The 25311-nt window shown below is 39.4% G+C and overlaps 1 protein-coding gene across 1 annotated transcript in view; it reads left to right on the top strand.

Annotated features, from left to right (window-relative positions):
- Nucleotides 1-25311, top strand: part of KCNH8 (potassium voltage-gated channel subfamily H member 8) — a 385168-nt gene that overhangs the window by 142032 nt on the left and 217825 nt on the right. Inside the window, exon 3 of the mRNA XM_029214700.1 lies at nucleotides 15096-15227. Within this exon, the coding sequence (XP_029070533.1) occupies nucleotides 15096-15227 (132 nt within the window). The remainder of the gene's footprint in view (nucleotides 1-15095; nucleotides 15228-25311) is intronic.

Genomic DNA, 25311 nt, shown 5'->3' on the forward strand with positions numbered 1-25311 from the left:
GTGCCCTCTCAAATCCTTTCTTCTCACCGCTTCCAAAGTCATCTTCCCACAGTGTAAACCTGATCATACTACTATCCTATGACCAAGGCTTCAGTGGTTCCTCATAGTGTCTCAGGATAAATGCAAATTCTTTAGGCTGTGTATAAAGCTATTGATGAGCTTTCTCTGGTCTGTAGTCTATCTCTTCAAACTCATCCTTCCCCTTTTCCACTCTCCCCCTCCCTCACTCATCATTCCCATACAGCACCCCGCTACCTCCCCACTCCCGCTTCAGCTTGGTTCATTATTTAATGCTTTTTTTTTTTTAAAATATGTTCCACATTCTACATTGTCTTGTGCCTTTGAACTTGATGTTCTCCCTGCCAGGATTGGTACTCCACCACCTCCCCCACTCACATTAAGCTAATAAATTCATGGAGACTCAGTTCAAGCCTGTCTCACCTGTGAGACCCTCACCAGCTGTGACATTCTGATCCTTCTGTTTCATATCATGCTTCCTTTCTTTAGAGTAGGTCCCATCCTGCGATGAACTGAATGTTTTATTTCCTCTCAAATTCATATGTTGAAACCCTAATTCCATTTTTCGTGGTATTTGGAGAGGTCTTTGCGAGGTAATAGGTCATGAGGGTGGAGCCCTCATGAATGAGATTAGTGCCCTTATAGGAAGAAGCCAGAGAGCTCGCCTGTTCTCTTTCCACCATGTGAAGACACAATGAGAATTTGGCAGTCTGCAACCTGGAAGAGGGTCCTCACCAGAACCCAATGGTGCCAGTACCCTGAGCTCAAACATCCAGCCCACCCAGCCTCCATAGCTTTAAGAAAAAAAAAAATTCTGTTGTTTATAAGCCACCCTGTCTTTGTACAGTGCTTTGTTATAGCAGCCAAAACTGACTGAGACACACCCTGTGTTATAACTTTCTCTTCACACATCTATCTCCCCCATGAGATTGTGCACAGTTGAGAGTGGCCCTTCTTTCTGATTCCATATTAATCCTGGTATCTACATGCCTAGAACAGTCCTTGATACTTAAGAAATGCTTAATTGATACTTGCTTACTGAATGAAAATATTTCTCTTGCTGTTTCAAATGAATCCCTGTACTTCTCCCATATAGGAATAACCCTGAGACACTGTATGAGTCTGTCTCCCATGAGCTCATTTTGCCCTTTTGTTTCTAACTCATAGTTCCCTCTTCTTCCAAGTTTCCTCAGGCCTCTGACCCCATCCTTCCCTTTTCTTTCTGTTTCTAGGCAGAAATTGATTCCATTGCCAGGATATTTTTTTTCTTTTTACATAAATAGCTTGCACAGATAGAGGAAGTGGCATTCCGGAGTTTTCTCCCAGGTTACTAAATCAACATATGTTTGCCCAGGAAGTGACCAGGTTGTCCTTAATTCAGGGTTTCAGGACTGGGGTCTGGAGGTTTATTCATCCACATCCCTCTTCTCTTAAGTCTTTTCTATCACAGCTGCCTCTCGGAGGCTAGGCCAATGCAGGCACAAAGGAGGTAAGCAAATAAGGAAGCCAAGAGTGGTGAGTGCCCCCCCAGAGAACGCTGGCAAGAAAAGGCAAGAGAGATGGGTTCATATGTACCATCTTTTTAGATTCCACATATAAGTGATATCGTATGATATTTGCCTTTCTCTGTCTGACTTGCTTCACCCAGTATGACAAAGTCTAGGTCACAGAAGTAGAAAACAAACTTATGGCTACCAGGGGGGAAAAGGGGAGGGGAGGGATAAATTGGGAGATTGGGATTGACACATAACGTACTACTATATATAAAACAGGTAACTAATAAAGATCTACTGTATAGCACAGGGAACTCTATTCAATACTCTGTAACGACCTATATGGGAATAGAACCTAAAAAAGCGTGGATATATGTACATGTATAACTGATTCACTTTGCTGTACAGCAGAAGCTAGCACACCATTGTAAATCAACTATACTCCAATACAAATTTTAAAAAAAGAAAGAAAAGGCAAGGGGAGAGCAGCTGGAGAGGCGGCCACTGAGAATTCAGACAAAGCCAGCAACTTGCACATAACTCAGGAATCCTTGTGCTTGGTGTTGGAGATAATGGGACCCACCCCCACTGCCACCCTGAATGTGAAAGAGAGAAGTATTTTTGCTCTACCTAGAAGCTCTGGCATGGAAATACCTCTCAAAGCTGAAAGAGTTTTCTAAGAAGCAATCCAGTTGTTGGCCTTTAGCAACTTGGCAGGATGTTCAAGTGAATTCACATTTTCAGATGTATATTTGAGAACAAATATGTAGTAAAAATTGTCTTATTATAGAGAGCGCTTTTTACCATTTCCAACATGGTTGGTTGGAAAAATTATGAGCTTCCTGTGTGAAGACTTGAGTTCGGGTCCTGGCTCAGACGTTGACATTCTGTATGTAACCTTGGCAAAGTCATTTCCCCCTTCAATACTTTATCTTGTCTGTAAGAGGCGAACAGAGATAATACTTATATCTTAAAGCTACCAAGGGGGTCCGATAAAGGAAATAAGTGATAGAAAATATAAAGAACCACATAAATGCTGGCTGTAATAATGAGTCTAGATTTGTATCTCTCTGGCAAAAAAGCTCTCATCACTTATAATCTATGTGATTTGGGGCAATAAACTTCAACTTCCTGAGCCTCAGTTTTCTCATCTGTGAGATGGCAATAATAAGTAACATCTACTTCATAGGCTTGAATGAAATACTGCTTGTAAAGTGCTGTGCACAGTGCCTGGCACACGAGTGCTTTGTAAATGTTAGTGATCACTCTTGCAGCTAGCAATGTTATTATTGTAAAATTGGAATGCATCTTCTAATGATGAACTTTATTCTTTTAACACAAACTTTAGAGCACCTGCCATATTCAGGCCAGGCACTCTGCTTTGCATGTGGGAGAGTGCAAGAGAAAGAAGACATAGTCTGTGATTTCCTGTACCTTACAGTCTACTGAGAAAGAAAGACGCATCAAATAATCACACGACCTGTTAAGTAACTTGAAGGAAAATTACAGGCTGCTATGGGAGGGAATGACAGAGGGATCCAACCAAATCTGGGGTACGAGGAAGTCTTCATCAAGGAAGTGATGTTTTGAGTTGAATTTTGAAGGATAAGTAGAAATTGACTGCATGGAGAATAGAATGAAAGGATTCTAGGCAAATAGAGCTGCGTGTACAAAGGTCCTGGGAGAGACAGCATCATCTGAGAAAAGGAGAGAAGGCCAGTGTCACTGGAGAACCAGGTTTCAGATGGGGTGGGGAGGGAGACACGAGTCAGATTGCTGTCAGACTCACGCCATTGCTAGTTAACTAACGACGGTCAAAGCGTTCTAAGGGAAGTCACATGACTATTGCATTTTTTCAAAGATTATTTTTGCTGTCGTGCAAGGCAGGTTAACGCACATACGCAGTGATGGTCCGTTAGCCAAGTGCTGCTCGGAGTGTGATGTGAAGCCCAGTAGTATTGGCATCACCTGGAACTGTGAGAAATGCAAATTATCAGGCCCCGCCTGGACCTACTGAATCAGATCTGGAGGTGGGCCCAGCAGTCTGTGCTTTCAGGAGCCCTCCAGGGCATTCTGCTGCACGTTAAAGTTTGAGAAACCCTGGCTTAGTCTAGGATGTGGCCAATAAAGTGAGAGTGAATGGATTTAGAACCAATTTCACCGGTCTAGCTACTAGAAGGATTGGGTGATCTCTTTGGTTTGGGGGATGAGAAAGAAGGAAGTGTCAGGAATGTCTCTAAAACGTGCATTTGCTGTAGAAGTCACCTTACCTGCTCTTTTGTGCTTTGTTGGGTGTACATTTAAGATGAGAGGGGAGGAAAGTCTGGGGTGTGAATTTGGGGTTTTCTGTCTTTGTTTTTTTTTTTTTTTTTTTAATATTTACTAATCCACAGAACACTGGTGAGAAGGGTCCAAGAAGCACCATTATTAAAAATGACATCAAGTGAAAAAAAAAAGATCTTATGTCTGGAACATCTCTATTGATGGGCAGTAAAACAAGCTGTAACTGGAGAGCTGATTTCATCTATGATAAGGAGAGCTATTTTTCCTGAAGTCTTGACTTCCTCAGAATTCTTCAATTTTGAGTCCACTAAATTATCTTTTGAAACGTTATGTTCCACAATTAAAAAAAAAGAAAAAAGCACTCTGTTTCAGAAATACAATAGGAGTCAAACAGCAAAAGAAATCTTGTTAACAATGCTACTAAGGAAAGATACTATTGAATGGGAAAACATTAAATTCAGAATGTGTTTGGAGGTTAAAAAAATCCCCTTCTGCCTAAGGTTGTTTGATTGTATAGGATATATATAATTATTTGGAAAACGACCTGTCTTTCTCGTTGCATAAAAGAGACTGCCAGGGAAGAAATTTCTCACATTTTTTAGCTTCTTTCTTACATTTTTTAGCTTGCTTTGGCCTGACTTTGTACAGACTCTTTGACCACAATCTCCATTTCACTCCTTCAGCCTCCTGATCTGCATGTATTTTGCTTTATGATGCAGCTCAGAAAGCCCCAAAGTAGCTTCTATTGATGGAACTGGAAGAAAAGCCTTGTCAGAGATCCTTCTGGCTCATTGACAGTTAAGCCTGTTTTTCAGGTGAAGGATAACTAAGTATATTCTCATTACCAAAAGAGGAAGGAAATAACTACCCTCTATAAAAGACAGTTGTCTGGATAATCTTCTTTTAGCATGTACCACTATGGCATTCAGAATCTGGGTTCTACCTAAACAAAGACTCTACCTGGTTCTTACACTAACGAATAGTACTTCTTAAATACTGTCGCAGGATAGAGTCTGTTCGAAACTTCCAAAGAATCAGGAGTTAACTACTCATATACAGTAATCTGTAGGTTTCTACATAGGGAGTTTGCAAAATGGGACTGTGGGCCATAACTGGGGGGAAGCCTGATTTACAAAGGATGTTTTATTGGAAAACAACCATGCTCATTTTTTATGTGTTGCTTATTACTGTTTTAGCACTACGATAGCAGAGTTGAGTAGTTGAGACAGAGGCTATATGAATGGCAAAGCCAAAAATATTTCCCATCTAGTCTGCTGACCTCTGAAGATGAATGTACCAAATCTGTTAGTCTGACCATCAAATTGAAGCCCTCGTGGTTTAGGGGAATTCTGAATTGTCATGTTTTAATTACAGCTATAGGCTCAAAATGTACTTTTCTTGTTATTGGAAGAAAATGCCTATAATCATGTGGATCTTATAAGAAAATGTTATGCACAGATTTGTTTTTCATAAGATGTCTCTCTTGGGGCAGGTTTGTCAGTACTAAGAGCTCCCCTGAGCTTGGTGGATCCAGTGATGCTTGTCTAGGCACCGGAGTTTGGCCTCCAGTTCTGGTGAAGTATCAACTCTATTTTAGGGAAGAAACAGGAAGTTGAGGAAGCGCCTAACTGTTTTGCCTCACATGCCTGCCAAGTTGTGACTCAGGGCAATCTGGCGCAGTGCTCGTGAATCTTCACTAAGAGTCGAGTTTGCACAATGGAGGAAATACTCAGTATGTTTGTTGTCTTCATGTTCTTGGAAAGTGCCAAATTGACACGTAAAACTGCAGTCGTATATTTATACACTGGAGAATTGTCAGGAGATCCTTAACCATCTCTTTTTAATTCCTATTTCCTTGTTTCCAAATTCTCATCGCAAAATTTCTGCTTTCTCACACAGGACATATTTTCCATCCTTTTTACCTTACTTGCCCAAGCTTTTAAACACAGTTTCTAATTCTGTACCTAACTGCTTAAAAAGAACTTGATTAATGCAGAGTTTGTTACATGTCCTGGCTTATTTTATCAATAACATCCATAAGTACAAGTTTTCCTTTTCAGATATCAAAACTAGATTATTTACTCATGTGATAATTATTTCTTTGGTTTTTTTTTTTTTTTTTTTTTTTTTTTTAGTGTTTGGAGAAATGCCCTGTGTTTCAGCACAAAGCCCACAAACCCGAGAATCGTATGACTTGAGGTCTAATCCCTTCCATTTCAACAATTAACATTCATCGTTTTGCACTCTTCACTGAACCACTCTGAACTCAGGATCTTCATCTCTACAATAAAGAGTTCCTTGTCATCATCTTTAAAGACCTTTTCTAACTCCAGCAATCTGAAAAGACTTTGTATCTTACAACTTAATACTCAATTAGATGTTTAAGGAAGTGCTGAATAATTCTCCTGTTTCCTTAATTTAAAAAAAAATATGAAATGTTTCATACATACACAAAATACATAGATTTTTATAACAAATGCCCACCCTATACCCACCTAGCTTTAACAAATATTAATACTGAGCCATAGTTATGCCTGATTTTTTTAATAGTTAAAGAATTAAAGCATTACACATTCAGGTAAACTCCTTACTTTATATGATTAGTCAAAAAGTATAAAATACTTTTGCATGTATTGACCTCTTCAAAGCTCTTAGCCATGAGAAGTAAACATATATCCAGTATGCAGATGTGGTATAAACAGGTGTCAAAATTGTATCTGAGGATACCCAGCAAATAAATGAAGAATTCAGGACTCAACCATATGCAATGTCATCTAATCCCTGGATTTTGACTGTCCTTTCCTAAATATATCATTTTTGTAATTAGGGTTCTTTGTAAGCAATATAAATGGATTCTGGTTATCTGAAGCAAAAATATTAATTTATTGAAAACACATGTTGTAACTTATGGAACCAAAGAAAGGGATGAGCAACCAGTCTTTGAAAAAGGCAAGAAGCAGTAGTGTTCATGAGGCCTAGGTAGCAGGAAAAACTGGCAAGTTTTTTCTGGCCTTCGTTGTTGAATGAATCTGCTTCCTTCATTTTTGATCTTGGATCCCTCTGGTCAAGATTTAAATTACCAGAAGAGAAAGAATGATTGGTCAGCATGGATGATTTGCCTATCCTTCCAGTGAGGGCTTGTCTCAGCACCAGGTTGGGTAGTTCTACCAAGGCTGCACACAGAGAGGAGTTTTCATCTCCAGTGGAACATGGAGGTGCAGTGACACGAGGAAGGGGCAAGGATGCTAGTCTGCCAAACATATGAGATATCTACTATACTAATTGTAGCAACCATGAGAATGTGCATCTCGTACCTCTGATTACAGGAGAGTATGGCTGATGACCCCAGCTACTATCCTCTGAAACACATCATTGTGTTGGCACAGGCCAGACTTTCCAGGGGCTGCTACCAGCCAGTGATGGAGTGAAGCAGGGCTGCTAAGACAGGTCTGGTCCTAGGAGATGCGGTGAAGCTCTGATGATTGGCTTGGCTAGATGACTCCTTGATGGCCTTGGCGAACTTCCCTTAGAATTGCACTGAGGTCTAAGACACTGTCATCCAATTTTTCTTCCTTTCTTTCTCCTTTGCTTGACCTCAGATCTGCATCATAATCTACTCATCGTTTGCTTCTAAGAGGACCAGCAATAACACACAAGTCATTTATTAATATCCAAAAGCAATATTAAGTAGCACTTAAGAATGTCATGCTACAGCCCTACACTGCTGTTTCCTGCATTCTATATGCCTTTACCCTGTTCTACTTTTTCTTTCTGCTGTAGCATTTAAAACCCTCTAATAAACTATACAGTTATTTATAATTTATTGTTTTTCTCTCCAAGGTAGAATGTAAGTTCTCTCAGGGCATAGGACAGAGATCTGTTCTGTTTTGTTCACTAATGTGTATCCAAACACTTAACACATTTCCCAGCCATAGCAGGCACTAAGTAAAAATTTGCTGAATGAATGAATAACTTTATGTCCATTTGCTTGCAATGTAATCTCCAAATATTTTCTTTTGGGTCCTAAACTAAGTAGTTCCACAGTCCCAGACCCCCTTAAACATGCTGTGTTTATGTCGGCATTACGCTTTTTTTGTGCCAACAATTTTTCCCGTTGCCCTACAGAGACCATAGATTTCTCCCACTAAAGCCTTGTGCAATTAGAGAGGGTTAACTTGATCTTCCAATTCTCATTTAAACCAAGTTCTTTTTCACTGAACAACGGCCAAGTTTGAAGAAATTTTAAATTGCTTTGCTTAAAGTCAAGTATCAAGGGAGTGAGTTTGTTTCAGTGCCTTGTTCTCAGAAAGAAGTGGCTTACAAGTAGCAATCATGGAACCAAGCCTGTCGGATCAGACATTTATCTGCTCACTAACAATGGTTCAGCACATATGTCCTTCTTTCCCCTAGAGCATCACTGAAGAGAGAGCCATGGCTCAGCGTTGATTTGGGCTCAGTTCTCTTTGTTATGTCCAGTCTTAGACGAGATGAGCACAGGGGATGTTGCTCTGCATCCTACCTAGAGCTACTATGGCAGCTCTGGGAGGAGGGGGTCAAGCAAAGGTTTTGTGGCTAAGGTCAGAATATGGTGCTACATGCATTAATGACCTTGGTAACTATGCCTAAAGTCTGTGATAATGAAGCTTTTATGACTGCATCCTCGTTGTTTCAAGGAGGGGATTAAAAGTGGCACCAGTGGTGGTTTTCAGATCCCATTGTCTCATTGGCTACTTGAAGCAAATTTAAGAGTTAGAGCCATGTGTACCTAAATGAGAGGCATATTCCAGTCTAGAACTAAAGTAGCTGAATCTTGTTTCAAATAGAGGTTCTACTCTTCTTCAGGGGTGAGAGGGAAATGTGTTGATTATCCAAAGGCTTTATTTCACTTTTATCTCTTATGACATTTTAAAAAGAATATGTATCCTGATGTTCTATAGCATGGATAGAAAGATTAAATGAAATGAAATCCAGTTTCTAAAACATTGTTCACAGAATACAATCATTCCCAGAAGATTATAGTAAGGCAACGTTGGAAATCAAACTCAGATTTGTGTTTACATCCTTCTATTTGACACTCATTAGCTGTGTGACCCTGAAGAAAATACTACGCATCTCAATTTCCACATTTGTAAAATGTGCTTCAGTTTCTGATAATGTTGGTCAAGGTGATCAAAGAGAAGTTTAGATGGAATACACACAAAGCTTGTGACTCAGTGTCTAGCATATAATGGAAGCTTAATAAATGACAGCTATCCCTAGGTCCTTGCTGTGTGCATTACATTGTCAGGAATCCCTTATCTGTTTCTCATTTAACTTAACATGGAACTTTTCTTAGACTTTGAAATGGAATATCTGAGAATTTAAATCATGGAGAATACGTACAAAGTGATCTCCCTAGAAATATGACCTCATCACTCTTATCACCCAGCCCTGGACTCCTTTCATTTCTTATTCCAAATCTCTAGAGTTGCCAGAATCCCACTAAAAATTCTGTCATGCTTATTCTAGCAAAACTGAAAGCAGGGATATGAGAAAAGGAAAAAAGAAGAAACTGTAATCCTACAATCCACCACTATGACTATTTTGTGTGTATTCTCCCAGTCTATTGTTTTTTCTATAAAGAAACAAATTTAAAACACATTGTTTTCTGAGAGCCTCATTTTTCATCAGACATTGAAATGAGAGGTGTCTTTACCACTGCCCACTCAGGGAGGTCTCCAGCTGGCTCACTTCATGTCCCACCAACCCGACTCTACCCTCCACTGCTGCACAAGACGTTGGGGCCCCAGTGCATTAGGATCCTGGGGCATTTGGAGGAGCGTGTCCACCCAATGCAAATTCACTGGGAACTGAGCACATCTCTGAAACACGTATAGGCTGCACTACAGATGGATGGTCCTTTGAAGAAGTGTTCCTTGCAGATAAAATGAAGCCTTTACCTTACCTGCTATTTCACCAAAGAATCCTTGCTTTCATCACTTAGAACAGTACAAACACCAGGAAGTGCTGGGGAGGCTGCTGTAGGGCTTATCTCCCACGCAGCTCTGAGTGCTTCCTGGGACTTCCCCCTCCTTTTTAATCTGATCCTTATTTTCGATCACCACTTCACATGACCCATCCCCTTCCTATTTACCTTTCTAGTTTCATGAAAATAGACTTTCCATATTGATAAAGAGTCTCTGGAATGCTATGTTAATTTTTTAAGCAAGCTATGAAAAGCCATTAGTTATTTTTAATCAGGACACTCTATTTACACAGATTCTTGGAAGCAGCATGGGAAGAAAACTAAAGGTAGGGAGAACACCTTTGAAGAGTGGGTGAGAGATGGTTAGGGCCAGAACAAGGCAGAAACAACTGTGATAAGGGGGAGGGGCAACTACAGCTCTGCGCAGACTCGCTTGAGATGCTCATCGATGTCCTGCGCTTTGTGCTACAGATACGAGGGTCCCGTCATGCCGCCACCATTAGCAGTGCCTTGTTTACACACCTGCGGCCCTTTGGCCACACGCTTCCCAATATTATATCCCCTGGACTAATTTCTAAAAATTGTCAAACCTGTCATCACACCATTGAGTACGTAGCACTGAGACAATGGTTATGGAGAATAAGATCAGATTTACTGTGAAATATGAGGAGCGCCTGAAAATGTTTAGCTCACAGGATACTGATGCTGTTAACACTCAGGATATTATATTTTTGTAGCCATAATTTCAAAAACTAAAGGTCACACATATTTACCATTAAAGATCCAATCAAAATCCTGCTTGATACGAGGGACCTGCTAAGGGTACCCATCCCACTTTCTGCTGTTGTGTTAAATTGGGAAACACAACCTGTGTCCCATCATGGCAACACAGCCAGTCACTAAAGAGAAGGGAATGACTCACAACTCAATATTCTTTATATCTCTACCTCCTTGTATTAAGTTATTAAACAATGAACTCATACTAGAAACTTTTTCATTAGTGTTCACTTATTGCAAACTGTAATCTTTTAGGGGTATATGGAAAGCATATGTCTTCTTTCCATTGTAAATATTAGCAAGGCAAATTCTCTTGCACCCTTGTTTCCCAATGAAGGAAAAGAAAGCACCGAAAATGGAGACATGGGACATTCCACCAGGTTTAAACTCTGTGTAATTATTTACGCGATTCCGAAAATACAGTTTACCATAGAGGGTATAAACCCTGTTTTCACCCATAAATTGTATTTATCCATGGAAATTAAAGGTGTCACTAGCTTAAATCTTGGCAGAGACTCATCTGTTTTAGCGTTCACCAACCCACATGGTAACTACGGCTGCTATATACAGAAGGAGTTAACATTGACACACAAGTTCTGCCCTCTAACCCTACTTTTAAGAATCCTTCCCATCTCTGGATTGGAGGCTGAGGGATTTTCTCCCTCCCTCCTTAACGCTAAGAGAGATTAATTGTACCAGGCCTGGGGTGCTGTTGACTGAAAGACATTGCACGATCATCACTGTACCCATGGGTAAGAGAGGAAGCAGCAGACCCTGGGGCATTGCTTTGAGTTATTAAGGTGTGTAAGGTTGAAGGTTTTGTCAGAGAGCCAGGGCAGAGAGGTTGAGGACAGCACGGAAGGGAAGGCTAAGAGAGCAAAGTAAGTGTGAAGGGTGTTGCTTTGAGCCTGATTGGTAGGTTTCAGCATCCATCCTCTTTTTCTGGAAGAAGAAGCAAGTGGCTTATGCTTTGCTTTCTAACTTTAGAGGTACCGAAAGCCATATTTGTAAGGAAGTTGGTGTGGATAAATATGAAGGAGCAGTTGAAGGAAGAAAGGAAGAGGGATAAAGGGAGGGAGGGAGAAAGAAAGGAAGGAAAGAAGGAAGAAAGGAAGGGAGGGGAGGGAGGAAGGAAAGAAGGAAAGGAGGAAGGAAGAAAAGGAGGAAAGAGGAAGGAAGGAAGAAAGAAAGAGGAAGGAAGGAAGATAGAAAGAGGAAGGAAGGAAGGGCGGGAGAGAGGGAGGAAGAAGATAGGCCTATATGTCTCTTACGCTGTTTCCGATTCACTTTTTTGTCATGTATGTAATGGGGAGGTTGACATTAGCTTAGCTCATGACAACTCATTACAAAATTTGAATTTAGAAGGACCCATATTAATGAAGTTTCTAATGAATTTATAAAATGTCAAAGATCACATCTCATTATATAATAACTTGAAAGACAAATTTCAAAGTGATTTTTCAACTCTTCCAGAGCATGCTATGACATGATGCCCATGCATCATGGCTGATTAGAGAATATTGTCATGTTGGCAGCTGTTTCCTTGGCTTTCACCTCATTTTGTGCTTTGGCTTTTCTTTAAAATACACTGGCACGTCTGTGAGGAGACTCTGTGGAGACAATAATGATGCTTGTCTGAGTGCATAGATCAAATGATTTTCAGGAAAATTAATAGTCTCTGTTCTGGTTTGGGTGATGTTCCTGCAAGGAAATTGACAGATGTTTTAAAGTGTGAACCAAAATATTAGATTCATGCCATTCTCCAAGTCCCCACGATTACTGTCTCTAGGGTGTGATTGATAGCTTGGCCTGATGGTTCTTTTTGTTCCTACCGTAGCTACAGCATTAGGGAAAAAGGCTCCCAAGTTGAAATGGTAATCATAGACAAAAATTGGAAGTAAGAGCCATTCTGGGTTGAGGGAGAGAGCAGTGTCTGGCCAGGGATATGGCTCATTTATGAGGTTTCTTCATTAATCATAGACAATAACGTTGAGTTATCATTTCATGTTTCTTGGGGTTACTATATCTACCCTGGACAGGAGGATGTGAGAACATTACAGTTGAGGGAATCTCATTGCAGAAATGTTAACTGACTTCCCATGGTCACGTGGCTGATTGATGTTGGAGCCCTGGTGATAAGCCATAGATTCTAGGTTTTCTGGAGCCTGGTGATGGGGTATTGAGGTGGGATTGCTGTTGCATAGATATTTGGGAAGATGAATGAAAGGAAACCATGTGTCTGAGTCAAAAGAACAAGAAGGAAATCATGCCACTAAACAATTAGGAGGATGTGGGGGAACAGGTACATATTCAAGGCATATTTTATAAGTAGAAGCACATTACACATACATTTATTACATGTGTACTTAACCACACATTTTCAACAAAAATACCCCAGCAGCTATAGTAAAATACGATTTTTATGTCAGATGGACGCTAAATACAAACCAGCTGCTCGTCTGGTGCTCAATTGAAGAAAAATGAGAGATTCCAAGGCTGGATGGATATATCGCTGTGTTGGAAAGTGTGAGATCTAACACAGTATATACAAAGCAAGTTAAAACATCAAAGATATTTCTGACTCTGTGATTTTTGTCGTATACCCAGCTTTGAAATCAATTCCCAAATAAGATGGAAATTCAGATTTTTTTCCCATCAAAGTAAAAGTGTAGGAAAATTATGTGTGAATAGATCAACAGTTTAGTTTTTAAGCAATAACTTTTTCATCAATTTCAAATGTTTCTGCCCAGGAATGCTTTTCAGTAGAAAATCTAGTACTGGAATTTTAATATATTTTTTAATATGTATTTTGAAATATACAAAAACTTTTCAAACTATAAGCCTTAGGTTTGAACTTGAGTCTGTTAATGATATTTCTCATGGTTCTTTTGCTCAAAGAATAGAATTGAACTTGAATATCACTTTTAAAATTAATTTTTATTGAAGTATAGTTGATTTACAATGTTGTGTTAGTTTCTGCTGTACAGCAAAGTGATTCAGTTTTACAGGTACATATATCCACTTTTTTTAGATTTTTTTCTCATATAGGTCATTACAGAGTATTGAGTAGAGTTCCCTGTGCTATACAGTAGGTCCTTATTAGTTATTTATTTTATGTATAGTAGTGTGTATACGTCAATCTCAATCTCCCAATTTATCTCTCCCCCCCTTTACCCCTTGGTAACCATAAGTTCGTTTTCTACATCTGTGGCTCCTTCTGTTGGGTAAATAAGTTCATTTGTACCATTTATTTTTAGATTCGCCATATCAGTGATACCATATGATATTTGTCTTTCTCTGTCTGGCTTACTTCACTCAGTATGACAATCTCTAGGTCCATCCATGTCACTGCAAATGGCATTATTTCATTCTTTTTTACGAGTCTGAGTATCACTTTTAAGAATATGTTCTTGGGCTTCCCTGGTGGCGCAGTAGTTGAGAGTCCGCCTGCCGATGCAGGGGACACGGGTTCGTGCCCCGGTCCGGGAAGATGCCACCTGCCGCGGAGCGGCTGGGCCCGTGAGCCATGGCCGCTGAGCCTGCGCGTCCGGAGCCTGTGCTCCTCAACGGGAGAGGCCACAACAGTGAGAGGCCCGCGTACCGCAAAAAAAAAAAAAAAAGAATATGTTCTTGAAGTAAAACATAGACCCTGAAAAATACACACGAGTACAGAGTTTGATGACTTTCAAAACCTGAATACTCGTATGCAATCAACATAAAGGTCAGGAAAGATATGGACCAGCACCGCAAAACACCCTGACCCGTGTCCCCTCCTAATCACAATCTCCCAAAGGTAACCACTAACCTGACCTCTTAAACCCTAGATTTGTTTTGCCTATGTCCGTACTTCATTTAAATGGATTCTACTCCTCTGGGTCTGGTTATTTTTGCTTAACATTATGTTAGTGATATTCATCCATTCCCCTGTCGATTATTATATATCACTCATTCACATTACCATATAATGTATTGTGATAATATATCTTGATACTGCCAAACAGTTTTTAATGTATATGTACTAACTGGCAACGAGTCAGTAATGTAGGAGGGTTCAAATTACTTTGCATCATCCTTCCCAAAACTTGGTATTTTCCATCTTTTTTTTCTTTTAGCCATTCTGGTGCACAAGCATTGATTTTTAAATGGACTAAATAAACCTCTAGCAAACTCATATCAAACAAAAGTCTTTATTTAGGAACCAGTGTGTGCTTTGGGCGGGAAGGGGCAGAGTTTCATCAAGTGGAATGCTTCAACATCAATACATTCAAAGAAGAAATACAAATTTGAATGACATAAGCAGAAAGGTCTCAGCACAGACTAGTGGTTTTGTTTAAAATACTCCCTTATTTTCAGAGAAAGCACTTCATTTGGGAATGAAGAGATATGCATTAGAGGCTAGGCGTTTATGGAGTCTGAAAACTGACATTTTTAAGATTTTGCGGGAGACTCATGGGATAGAAGAAAACAGTAAGGACTTTATTAACTATACCACAAATGATGTGATTTTCATAGAAAAAACACAAGGCAGTGGTTGATTTGTATTTTTATTACCGTTGCAGGGTCTCCATTTTGGTGCCTATTGGATATTGTCCCTATAAAGAATGAGAAAGGAGATGTGGTCCTTTTTCTGGCCTCATTCAAAGATATAACAGATACAAAAGTGAAGATCACTCCAGAAGATAAAAAAGAAGGTTTGTACTGTTTTCAGAAAACATTGACAGATGGAGTAACATTTTGAAATCGTTTATTCAAATACTCTGGTAGGAAAAAAAATGTGTTTTTAATAACAGCAACAGATAAATATTCATAACTCTTAGCAGTCAGTATTTGGTGCCTATCCCCAAATCACAGAGACTCACATGAATTTGCGTTTTCCTCTTTGTAATAAAAACTCACTTGATAGGAACGAGAAGTTTATACTCCTGTTCGAGGAGAATGAGGATAGGAAAACAATTTATCAGAATACACAGATTCACACCACCTTGTTTTATCAGGGAAGAATATACATTGATAGCAATGAGTGAAGTTAAAATGATGTGATTGAAAATACTGCTCTCAGTTTCATCTAATGTGCAGTAGTTCAGAACTTAGAAGTGCAAGATTTCATTTTATACCCAAAATCCAGAGCTCAAGTTTAGTGCTTGTTAGCGTGGAACGTTGCAAATGCGTACCTGTATTTTGCAATAATAATTTGTTTTAAGACACAGACAAGCTCTTCAATGATCTTTAAAGTATTCTAAGACTTTATATTGCTTACTTTATAGCTTGTGTCTGTAGTTTATGAGGAAATACCCTGCATTCATGTAAGCAGACAAAAAGTAACACTGAAAAAATTGCCCATATTATTTCATTTAAACAAAAGTAGGATTAGATATTTTGGTGACCAGAGAAAAGGCAATTGTCATTGTAGGGACTTCCTGTATATTAAGTTCTTTATAAGAACCAGCTCTTTGATATTTCAACAGCTATGTCTTTTTAAAACTGTGTGTGAGTGTTTTAAATACATTATGTTTTGAAATGACAACACAAATTGAGAACTATTTGGTGACCCTGGCCAACTTCTATCATACTTGGATATTAGAGCACGTGTAATACCTGTCCAATGAGAGAAAAGTGTGGAAATCGGTGTGCATGGTTTTGGTTTTGTTTTTACTGTTTTCTTTGCTGTTATAGGAAAAGAAAAGGTAAGTATGAACTGTATTTACTCAGAACACTTCTTATACCAAATGTAGGTTTTTTCCATACCAACAACCAGTTCTTCAACTCTCTGGACTCCAGCTGGGTGTCCTATAATTTAATTCAGGTCACACTAACTACCTGGATTTAGTGTCAGAGTGCACAGGTATAAGGGCCCGCCCTAACTGCAGATGCCGGTCACAAGTACGGGGTGCCCGGGGCCCACACACTTCTGTCCAGCTTGGCTACAATGTCGGGAATTTCACAACCCTCCCCATCCTTTTTAGATTTGATAATTTGCTAGAACAGCTCACTGAACGCAGAGGAACACTTCTGTTATTGTAAAGGCTCTAACTCTGGAACAGCCATAGGGAAGAGATGCCTAGGGCAGGTATAGGGAAGAGGGCCTGGGGCTGCTGTGGTTTTCCTGGGCGTGCCACCCTCCCAGCACCTGGATGTGTTCATCAGCTCTCCTCCTTAGGTGTTGAGTAGGAGTTTTCATGGAGGCTTCATTACGTAGGAAAGATTGATTACATCACTGGCCATCAGTGATCAACTCATTCTTTAGTCCCTCTCCCCTCCCCAGAAGGTCAGGGAGTGGGGCTAAAAGTTCTGGCCCTCTAATCTTGCCCTGGTCTTTCTGGCAATGTGTTGCCCTGCCGAAGTAATCTAGGGCACCCTCCCCTTCCCCACCACCAAATATTTATTAGCACATAAAAGACACTCATCCCTCCAGAGATTCCAAGAGTTATAGGGTTGTGTGCCAGCAACAGGCACAAAGACCAAGTACATTTTTTATTATGCCACCATAAGGATTATTTGAATAACATTATATTTATGTATTAAATATATATGTGTATATATTATGTATACTCATATGCATAGATAGATACATAAAACTACCCTTAGAAAGAAATATGGCTTTTTTTTTTTTTTTTTGCTTCAAAGCGGGCAGTTTAATCAACCTGACTTGCTTTGAACATGAAGATTATAACTAATGGTTTTATATAATTTAGGTCATCATCTTTGTCTTGTGTTTCTGGTGTCTGTAGATAGGGGTGAAATCTCCCTTTTGGAGGACTGCAGTGGATAAAAGGAGTAAAAATATACTTATTCATTTGGGGTTTGAAAGAGCTCAGTACAAACACTCCTTTTCCCCACCCAAGTTCTGAGCCAACTGAGAAAGAAATAAGAGTAAGGCAGATGGGAGACCAACACATCACCTTTATTTCTGAAGAAACCGATAACAGAGAATGTGGCATATTATCAACAGCAAATGGGCTTCCTCTCAGTGAGCCCAGATTTAGGCAAAGTTACCTCCCAGTTGGAGCTATACTAGAGACAGAGCTCCCTCTGGTATAACTTAAAGCTTGGAGGACCGGAGCAGAACAGGTGCTTCCCAAAGGCAGCTGCTCCCTAAAGAGAGGAAAGAGCAAGGGCCACGCCATATATGCCAAACTCAATCATATTAAGTTCCTCCTCTTCCCCTGGGAAGGATTGAATAAAGGAGCAGTACAGAGGCCAGGTGTATTACACTAGCAGAGCTGCTTTCCCAGGAAAGCTTGCACCTGCCTTTTGGGGGTGAAGGGCACACATTTGAATACCCTATGGAACCAGTAGCAATTATTCTAATCCAAGGTTCCATCATAAAAAAGAGTTTTACATTTCTATTTAAATAAATATATTAAACTATGCTTAATAATAGTCCCATTTTGTTTAGAGAACATGTAAAATATGAAGACTATCTCCTGCAAGGTTTAAAGAAAGAAAAACAAAAAGCACTTTTAACGTTAATTGTATAAGGCAGAATATGTTTTAGAAATTTTGAAATATTTGATAGTAAGTCTCTAAATCTTTTTATAGCTTTATGACTTTGTTGCTCAAATGATTATTATTTCATATGAAATTAAGTGTTATTTCTAATATATATTGAACACTCAAGAATATTTTCTTTTCTGTTGCTAAGTTATAAATGTCCCACAAAACTATGTAGTATTTTAATAGAGGCAAAGTAACTATTGTAAGCTAGCATAGTTATAAAATGATCATAAAATACATATATATATTTCTCTCTTTTTTTAACCTGCTCTTAGTAGGGCAAAAATACCTTAAAATTCACCAGTTGATGCCATGTCTTGCAGGAAAGGCACACCTTAGTGTATGGTATTTTTAGAACTTCAAGATGTGTTTGAAAACTCTTAAAATGTCTCTGTATGATTGGAGCAGTATTGTATCTCAGCACTAGAAAACTCAAGGTGAGCATGTAGCCTGATGTGACCCGATATCAGATGTCATACGAATGTATCTCTGAAGATCATCTGAGTTGTAGAAATACGGTTTGTGTTAATTAAATTAATTCCCTACCAAGGCTAATATGAGGGACTTTGCTTAAGAGATATAAATTGTACTTCTTTAAAAAAAAATGCTTTAATCAGTAACGTCTACATTGTTCTGGGGTTTATTTGAAAGGAGGAAAATTTGAAAGGAGGAAAATCATATTTTATAGAAAAAACTAGCAAGGTATGGGATACAATGAACAGCATTGATGGAAGATTGGCATAAAATGCAAAGTACGGTTTGGACACTCAGTTTTCAGCTGCTGATCTGGGATGTTTGTGTGTGTGTGTGTGTGTGTGTGTGTGTGTGTGTGTGTGTGTGTGATAGAGAGACTTCAGCAGAAATCTGGTGATTTTAAGCACCTTTTATATTCCTTCCATTTTTTGACACATATTTCATTTCCATTCTAAAAAAAGTGTGTAAACCAATAACTTCTATATGTATGTCTAGCATTACTGAGTTAATTTAACATGAGACCCTATTTACCTCTTTCCCTATGGAAATGTCAGTAAGAAATATATTAATTTAATTGTGGATTAATAATGAATTAAGCAACTCAATCAATATTCATTGAACACCCATTCTGCCTTCCATATTGAATGATTGTTTGGGTACAGTATGCTTTGTTTGAATCATCTAAATCTTAGCTTAAACCCTAGTTCCACATGTGTTGGCTGTTAGCCCTTAGACAAGCTGCTTAGCCTTTCGGAGACTAAGTTTCTTCACCTATAAAAAGGGGTAATCATACACGTCTACACTTACTTTAGGTATATAAGAGATAATATCTGCAAATCACGTAGCACAGAATACACCCAAGAAGAAAAGAGTTGTGGTCATTGTTATATTCTACATGTTTTATAAAAATAGCTAGCTGTTATTAAGTCTCTGCTTCATACTGATGACTACTTCATTTGCTTCTCGTTATAACCCTATGAAATAGGAATTATTCCTATTCCTATTTACCAATGAATTTTAAGTAACTTGACAAAGTCAACATAGTGAAAAATGGTAGGACTAGGGTTGACACTTGTACAGACTCCAGAGTGTACATTCCTTCTATTGGTGTTTTTTTTTTTTCTCCAAGAGCTCATGATGTAATAAAGGAAATGGATCCAGTATTTGCAGTATACTATGTTCAGTGACAGTAGAGTGGCAGAAATGGTAAATTCTTCCCAGACAAGGTAAAATGATAGCGTGGGGCCAGCAAGAATTGGAGCAGAGTCAAGGAGAACTTCACAGGGAAAATAATATTGAAACAAAACTTGAAGGATGTGAGGAGTTTGATAAACTGAAAGGAAGGGAAGTTAATTTCAGGAGATGAAATAACAAATAGCTGACCTTTGTTCAGCAGTAGTTTCTAAAAGTCAGGGTTTTGAATTTCAACTCTAGATAGGCAGGCATGGCTTAAAACTTAAAGATTTTATTATGTCTTTCTAAGGAGCTTAGATGGTGTGAGGATAGAGTTCAGAGTCATGACCGGTAGACCTTGACAGTAGAGATGAGGGAAAGGAAAGAGTTGATGAATTCCAAGTTTCTGGTTTGGGGACTGTTCTGGACTCACTGAAGCCCTAACCCCCAGGACCTCAGAATGTGACTGCATTTTGATATAGGGCCTTTGAAGAGGTAATTAAGGTAAAGTGAGACCATTAGGGGTAGAACTTAATCCGATCCAACTGGTGTCCTTAGAAGGAGGTTTGGTCACAGAGAGACCGATACCAGGGCGCTCGTGCACAGAGGAAAGCCCACGTGAAGAGAAGCAAGAGAGCAGAACTTCCTTTCTTAATTAAACAGATCTGCTCTTAGCTCAGGTAAGCAGGTTTTAAGTTCCAATTACTTAAGAATCAGCTTTTGATGCTCCTCACAATTCACTTTCTAACTACATGCATACCACCTTCTAAACCTTCTTGAAGTCTCTGGACAAGCCAAACTGGTCTGTTCATGCTCAGCTAGTAAAACTCACACTCTCTCTCTCTATACGCTGGTCCTCAAACTTCCCCTCACCTGGAACATCTTTGTCACCCCCGCTTACCATGAAAATCCCACATCTTTTCTTTATAGTCATCTTACCTGAACCCCCTTAGGTCATAGTGAGGGTCCTTCCCTTAGACTGATCTGTGCCTCGCTGCTGGCCTAACACTTCTGACTTGTTTTTCCCACAACAGTGAGGGCCTTAAACTTGGCATCCTGCTCCAGCTGCCTTTCACTTTCCTCCAGTACTTTACACATAACAGACACGGAGTACAAACTTGCTGATTGATTAATGTTACGAAAGGACCTTTACCTATGTGAGGGCACAGCTTCTTTTAAAAGTTTCTTTTCCTCAGTTGCATGTGTCTCAATTTCCTAAACTTTTTTCACATGCTAATTTGGTTTTCTGCTCAGTTGAGTAGAATATGTGCCTTGTTTATTGCTTGTAGGGTGTCCCAGATTTGGCTTGAAATGACGGTTGACACTGGGCTATTCATGATGTGCCAACAACATTATAAGTTGCCTCAAAACTGGGGGATTTTGATGACCATTTCTAAAAAGTGGACACTTCAAATTTGCCTTGAGAATTTAGGGGTTGATGTGTGAAGGTCTCCACATTATCTTCAGTGATAATACAGATCAGGAGTCAAATGCAGTGGCGTTTCTTGGTAGTCTGGCTTTTGGTGGGCAGAGCTGGTTGTCACGATTAAGGACACTGGCAAAAGCTTTAGAGTGCTCCTGTCTTTTCCTATTGCTAAGTGGCTTCGGAAGAAATAATAATAATGAATAGCTGCACTCAACAATTAGATATGAATTGCATTTAGGTACAAGAACCAGAAAACCTAACTAATGTGAGCTTAACTAAATAAGGGCTTATTTTTCTCGTATCTCGAAGAGTCTGGAGCTGAGAAGCCCATACTTGGAACAGCGAAGCAGCAAGACTGGGGACCCTGGGGCTCTCTTTCTCTTCTGCTGTGCTGTCCTATTGTGCTGTTTGCCATCCTTATACTTGTCATTTCATGGTAGGATGATGCCTGCTGCAGAGTGCCTTTCATTTACTGATTCTTTGCTCTAAGCCAGACAGATTATGCAAGGATCCCACGATGTGGAGCAATGAGACTTAGAGAGAGTACGGGAGCTGCCCAAAACCTCAGTGCTGTGAAAAGCTGGAGACAGGATGGAAGCCCAGGCCTCTCTGGTCTCAGATCTCTGATCCTCCCGTTATGCCCTGGGGCATCCTGTGAGACAGATGAGAGAAGATTAGAAATGAGGTGGACACAAGGTTGGGCTTGTCTCAGTTCCTCCCCAAAGTCCCACACATGATTGTCAGTTCTTTTTACCATGCTCATTTTTTTTTTATTAAAAGAAATTATTTTAACTGAAGTATAGTTTATTTACAATGTTGTGTTAGTTTCAGGTGTACAGCACAGTGAATCAGTTATATGTATATACATATATATGTGTATATCTATCCTTTTTCACATTCTTTTCCATTATAGTTTATTAAAAGATATTGAATATAGTTCCCTGTGCTATACAGTAGGTCCCTGAGGTTTATGTATTTTATGTATAGTAGTGCATGTATGTTAATCCCAAACTCCTAATTTATCCCTCCCCGCTTTCACCTTAGGTAACCATAAGTTTGTTTTCTATGTCTGTGAATCTATTTCTGTTTTGCAAATGCATTCATTTGTATCATTTTTTAGATTCCACGTATAAATGATATTCTGTGATATTTGTCTTTCTCTGTCTGACTTACTTCACTTAGTATGATAATCTCTAGGTCCATCCACCTTGCTGCAAATAGCATTATTTCATTCTTTTTTATGGCTGCATAGTATTTCATTGTGTATATGTACCACATCTTCTTTATCCATTCATCTGTCGATGGACATTTAGGTTGCTCCCATGTCCTGGCTATTGTGAATAGTCCTGCTGTGAACATTGGGGTGCATGTATCTTGTCAAATTAGAGTTTTAATCTTTTCCAGATATATGCCCAAGGGTTTTACCATTCTCATTTCTTATTCAAAGTCCTTACTATCCCAAGTGTATGAGGACCTGACACATTAGCATCACCTGGGGGCTCATTAAAAATGCAGAATCTCAGGCCCCACATCAGACCTGAATCAGAATCTGCATTCTGACAAGATCCTGTGCCATTCACAGGCACATCCAAGTTGGAGAAGCTTCATGCCGTACACATTCCTTAGAAAGGTTCTCCTGACCATCCAGTCTGAAGGGCCCATCTCCAGCCACTCTATCCCATCACCTTGTTCACTGTAGGCATAGCCTGTACGGCTATATGAAACACATTTTTCAAAAGTTAGTTTATATCGTAATTGCTCTCCACTCCATTAAAATGTAAGCTTCATCTGGAAACAGGCTCTTCTTCTCTTGTTCAAGATCGTATCCCCAACCCAGAGTGTCTAACACTTAGTAAATACTCAATAAATGTTTGATTGATGGGTGGATGAATAAATGAATGCATAAATGAAGTCCAATTTAGGAGACTATTCACAGATAGAGAAAAACATAGCATTCTTGCATTTCCAAAATAATCGTATCATAATTATCAAAGCTACACATTCTGATGAATATATTTAGTTTAAGTCAAAGACCGTGGGATGTGTATTTATCAAAGCCTGCTCCAAGCCTCTCGAAACGGGTTCTTACTCCTAGTGTGATTCTATTCACTTCAAATAGAATCTCTGCCGCTGGTGAATTTTATGTTCTTGTTGCCTCTTCTGTTTGTCCTCCAGTTTCTGAGACTCTCAATTTGGTCAGATTTTTGAAGATAGTGGAAGTCGCTTCTCAAAAATACATATAAACATGTTCTCTGTAAAAACAGACATTAAGCCACTGATCAGATATTAAGTCTAAGATGATTTTGACATATTTTGAATATTTTAATTTTCAATGGGGAGCATAGTAATAATGTTCCTTTCCCCTGCTGAAATATCCTGCCTGATTTTTTTTTTCTTTGCATAATGAAGAAACACAGGCCCCAATCTTAATAAAGAGCCGTTGTCTGATGAAAGAACTGTTGTAAAAGTTGATACTTTTTCTGAGGAGATAGATTTCTGCCTTCAGGAGATCTAGACCAACTTTTTGTCAAATATGTGATGAAACTGGGAATTAAGAGCTCAGGTAGATCCTCAAAGTGATTGAAGAATTTTAATCACATACGTAACATATTACCTATATTTTTTAAAGCTGTGGGTTGTTGTTTACATATTCACCAATACTATTCTTTCCTAGACTCTTCTAAAGGCAAATAGTATAAGCCAGAGTTCATAAACTAATTTGCCTTTGGACACCATGGGATAACGTGATGAATGAAATGCTGTGATAGACCATGGTGGGAACCTAGGCATAACACACATGGTATGCTTCACTACGTCATTCTATTTTAAAGAAAAATTTTAAATATTCTGCAGCCAATCGAAATATACCTTGTGGGCTGAATTTGTTCTATTGGTCAGTAGTTTATGCCCCTTGGATGAAATTATCAAACGAATTTCTTATCAGTCATATTTTTATAAAAGGTATTTCTAGTTTTATAACTTTGGGGATGGAGACATATTTTTTAACCCTTTTTTGGTGAATTTAACATTTAAAAACGTTTTGCAGTTGAAAAGTCAATTAATTGAAACACCAGACAAATATGTATTAAGAGGATTAGTAAGTTCAGGTTGAGAGTTTAAAAAGCTGTATAAGTTGACTTCCTGGTTGGATATACATTCTTAGTGAGGTCTCCATGTCTGGCAGAATTCACTAGACATTGGTATTAGGGAATGTTCCCAAGTCCAGGATTATAGCTATCATGCTGCTGTTAGGAATGATGGTAGCATCACTTGGGAGAGGCTGGAAACCGTGGACCAAAAGGTTTGCAGGTACCTGAGTCTCAGGCTTCAGCATCTTGTGGAGAGACATACTTGGGACTGTGGATATATGCTTCAGCGGGTGGTGGGGGAGTGCTTTCCCTCTTTGCTTTTCTTTTTATATTGATTAGTGTGTTAATGGCTTTGCCAGTGTGAGAAAGACTATTTGGTGCTGAGAGCTTAGGTGCCAGCTACTTAGAGAAGTGCTGAGAAACACTGGGTGCCCTGAAGAGGAGAGATTGGGTGCCCAGTTTCAAGGGAGTTTGAGTTTAGTTTCTGCCCCTCACATCAGTGAAAATAAGCTTTCCATCCCATCTAGCTTGTTTTTATACAGGAAGACTTTTCAGGAACCACCATCAAGCAATCCTGTTTATCTTTACAGTGGGTCTCCCTCAAATTCCATGCGGCTTTTTTTTTTTTTTTTTCTTTTGCGGTACGCGGGCCTCTCACTGTTGTGGTCTCTCCCGTTGCGGAGCACAGGCTCCGGACGCGCAGGCTCAGCGGCCATGGCTCATGGGCCCAGTCGCTCCGCGGCATGTGGGATCTTCCCAGACCGGGGCACGAACCCGTGTCTCCTGCATCGGCAGGCAGACTCTCATCCACTGCGCCACCAGGGAAGCCCTCCATGAGGCTTTTAAAGTATTTGTTTGACACGTTATATGGGGAATGATTTGACTCCTAGACAGCACAGAAGTTTCACTGGATAAATGTCTCCTGAAATGTTTGGATAATTGCTCAGTCTCTTAAAATTATATGGTAACCAGTTTCATTTGATCTACTTTAAAAATACATCTTTCAGTTCCTGAGGAAAATGTATACACACATAATTTGGCAACTGCTCCTCAATGTGGAGAATGAAATTTTTGCCTGTGTATTGGCATTTCATAGCAGACATTCATATTAACGGTGTT

This window comes from Monodon monoceros, unplaced genomic scaffold, assembly GCF_005190385.1.
Source record: "Monodon monoceros isolate NGI ecotype Baffin Bay Population unplaced genomic scaffold, NGI_Narwhal_1 Super_Scaffold_11, whole genome shotgun sequence".
Lineage (NCBI taxonomy): Eukaryota > Metazoa > Chordata > Mammalia > Artiodactyla > Monodontidae > Monodon > Monodon monoceros.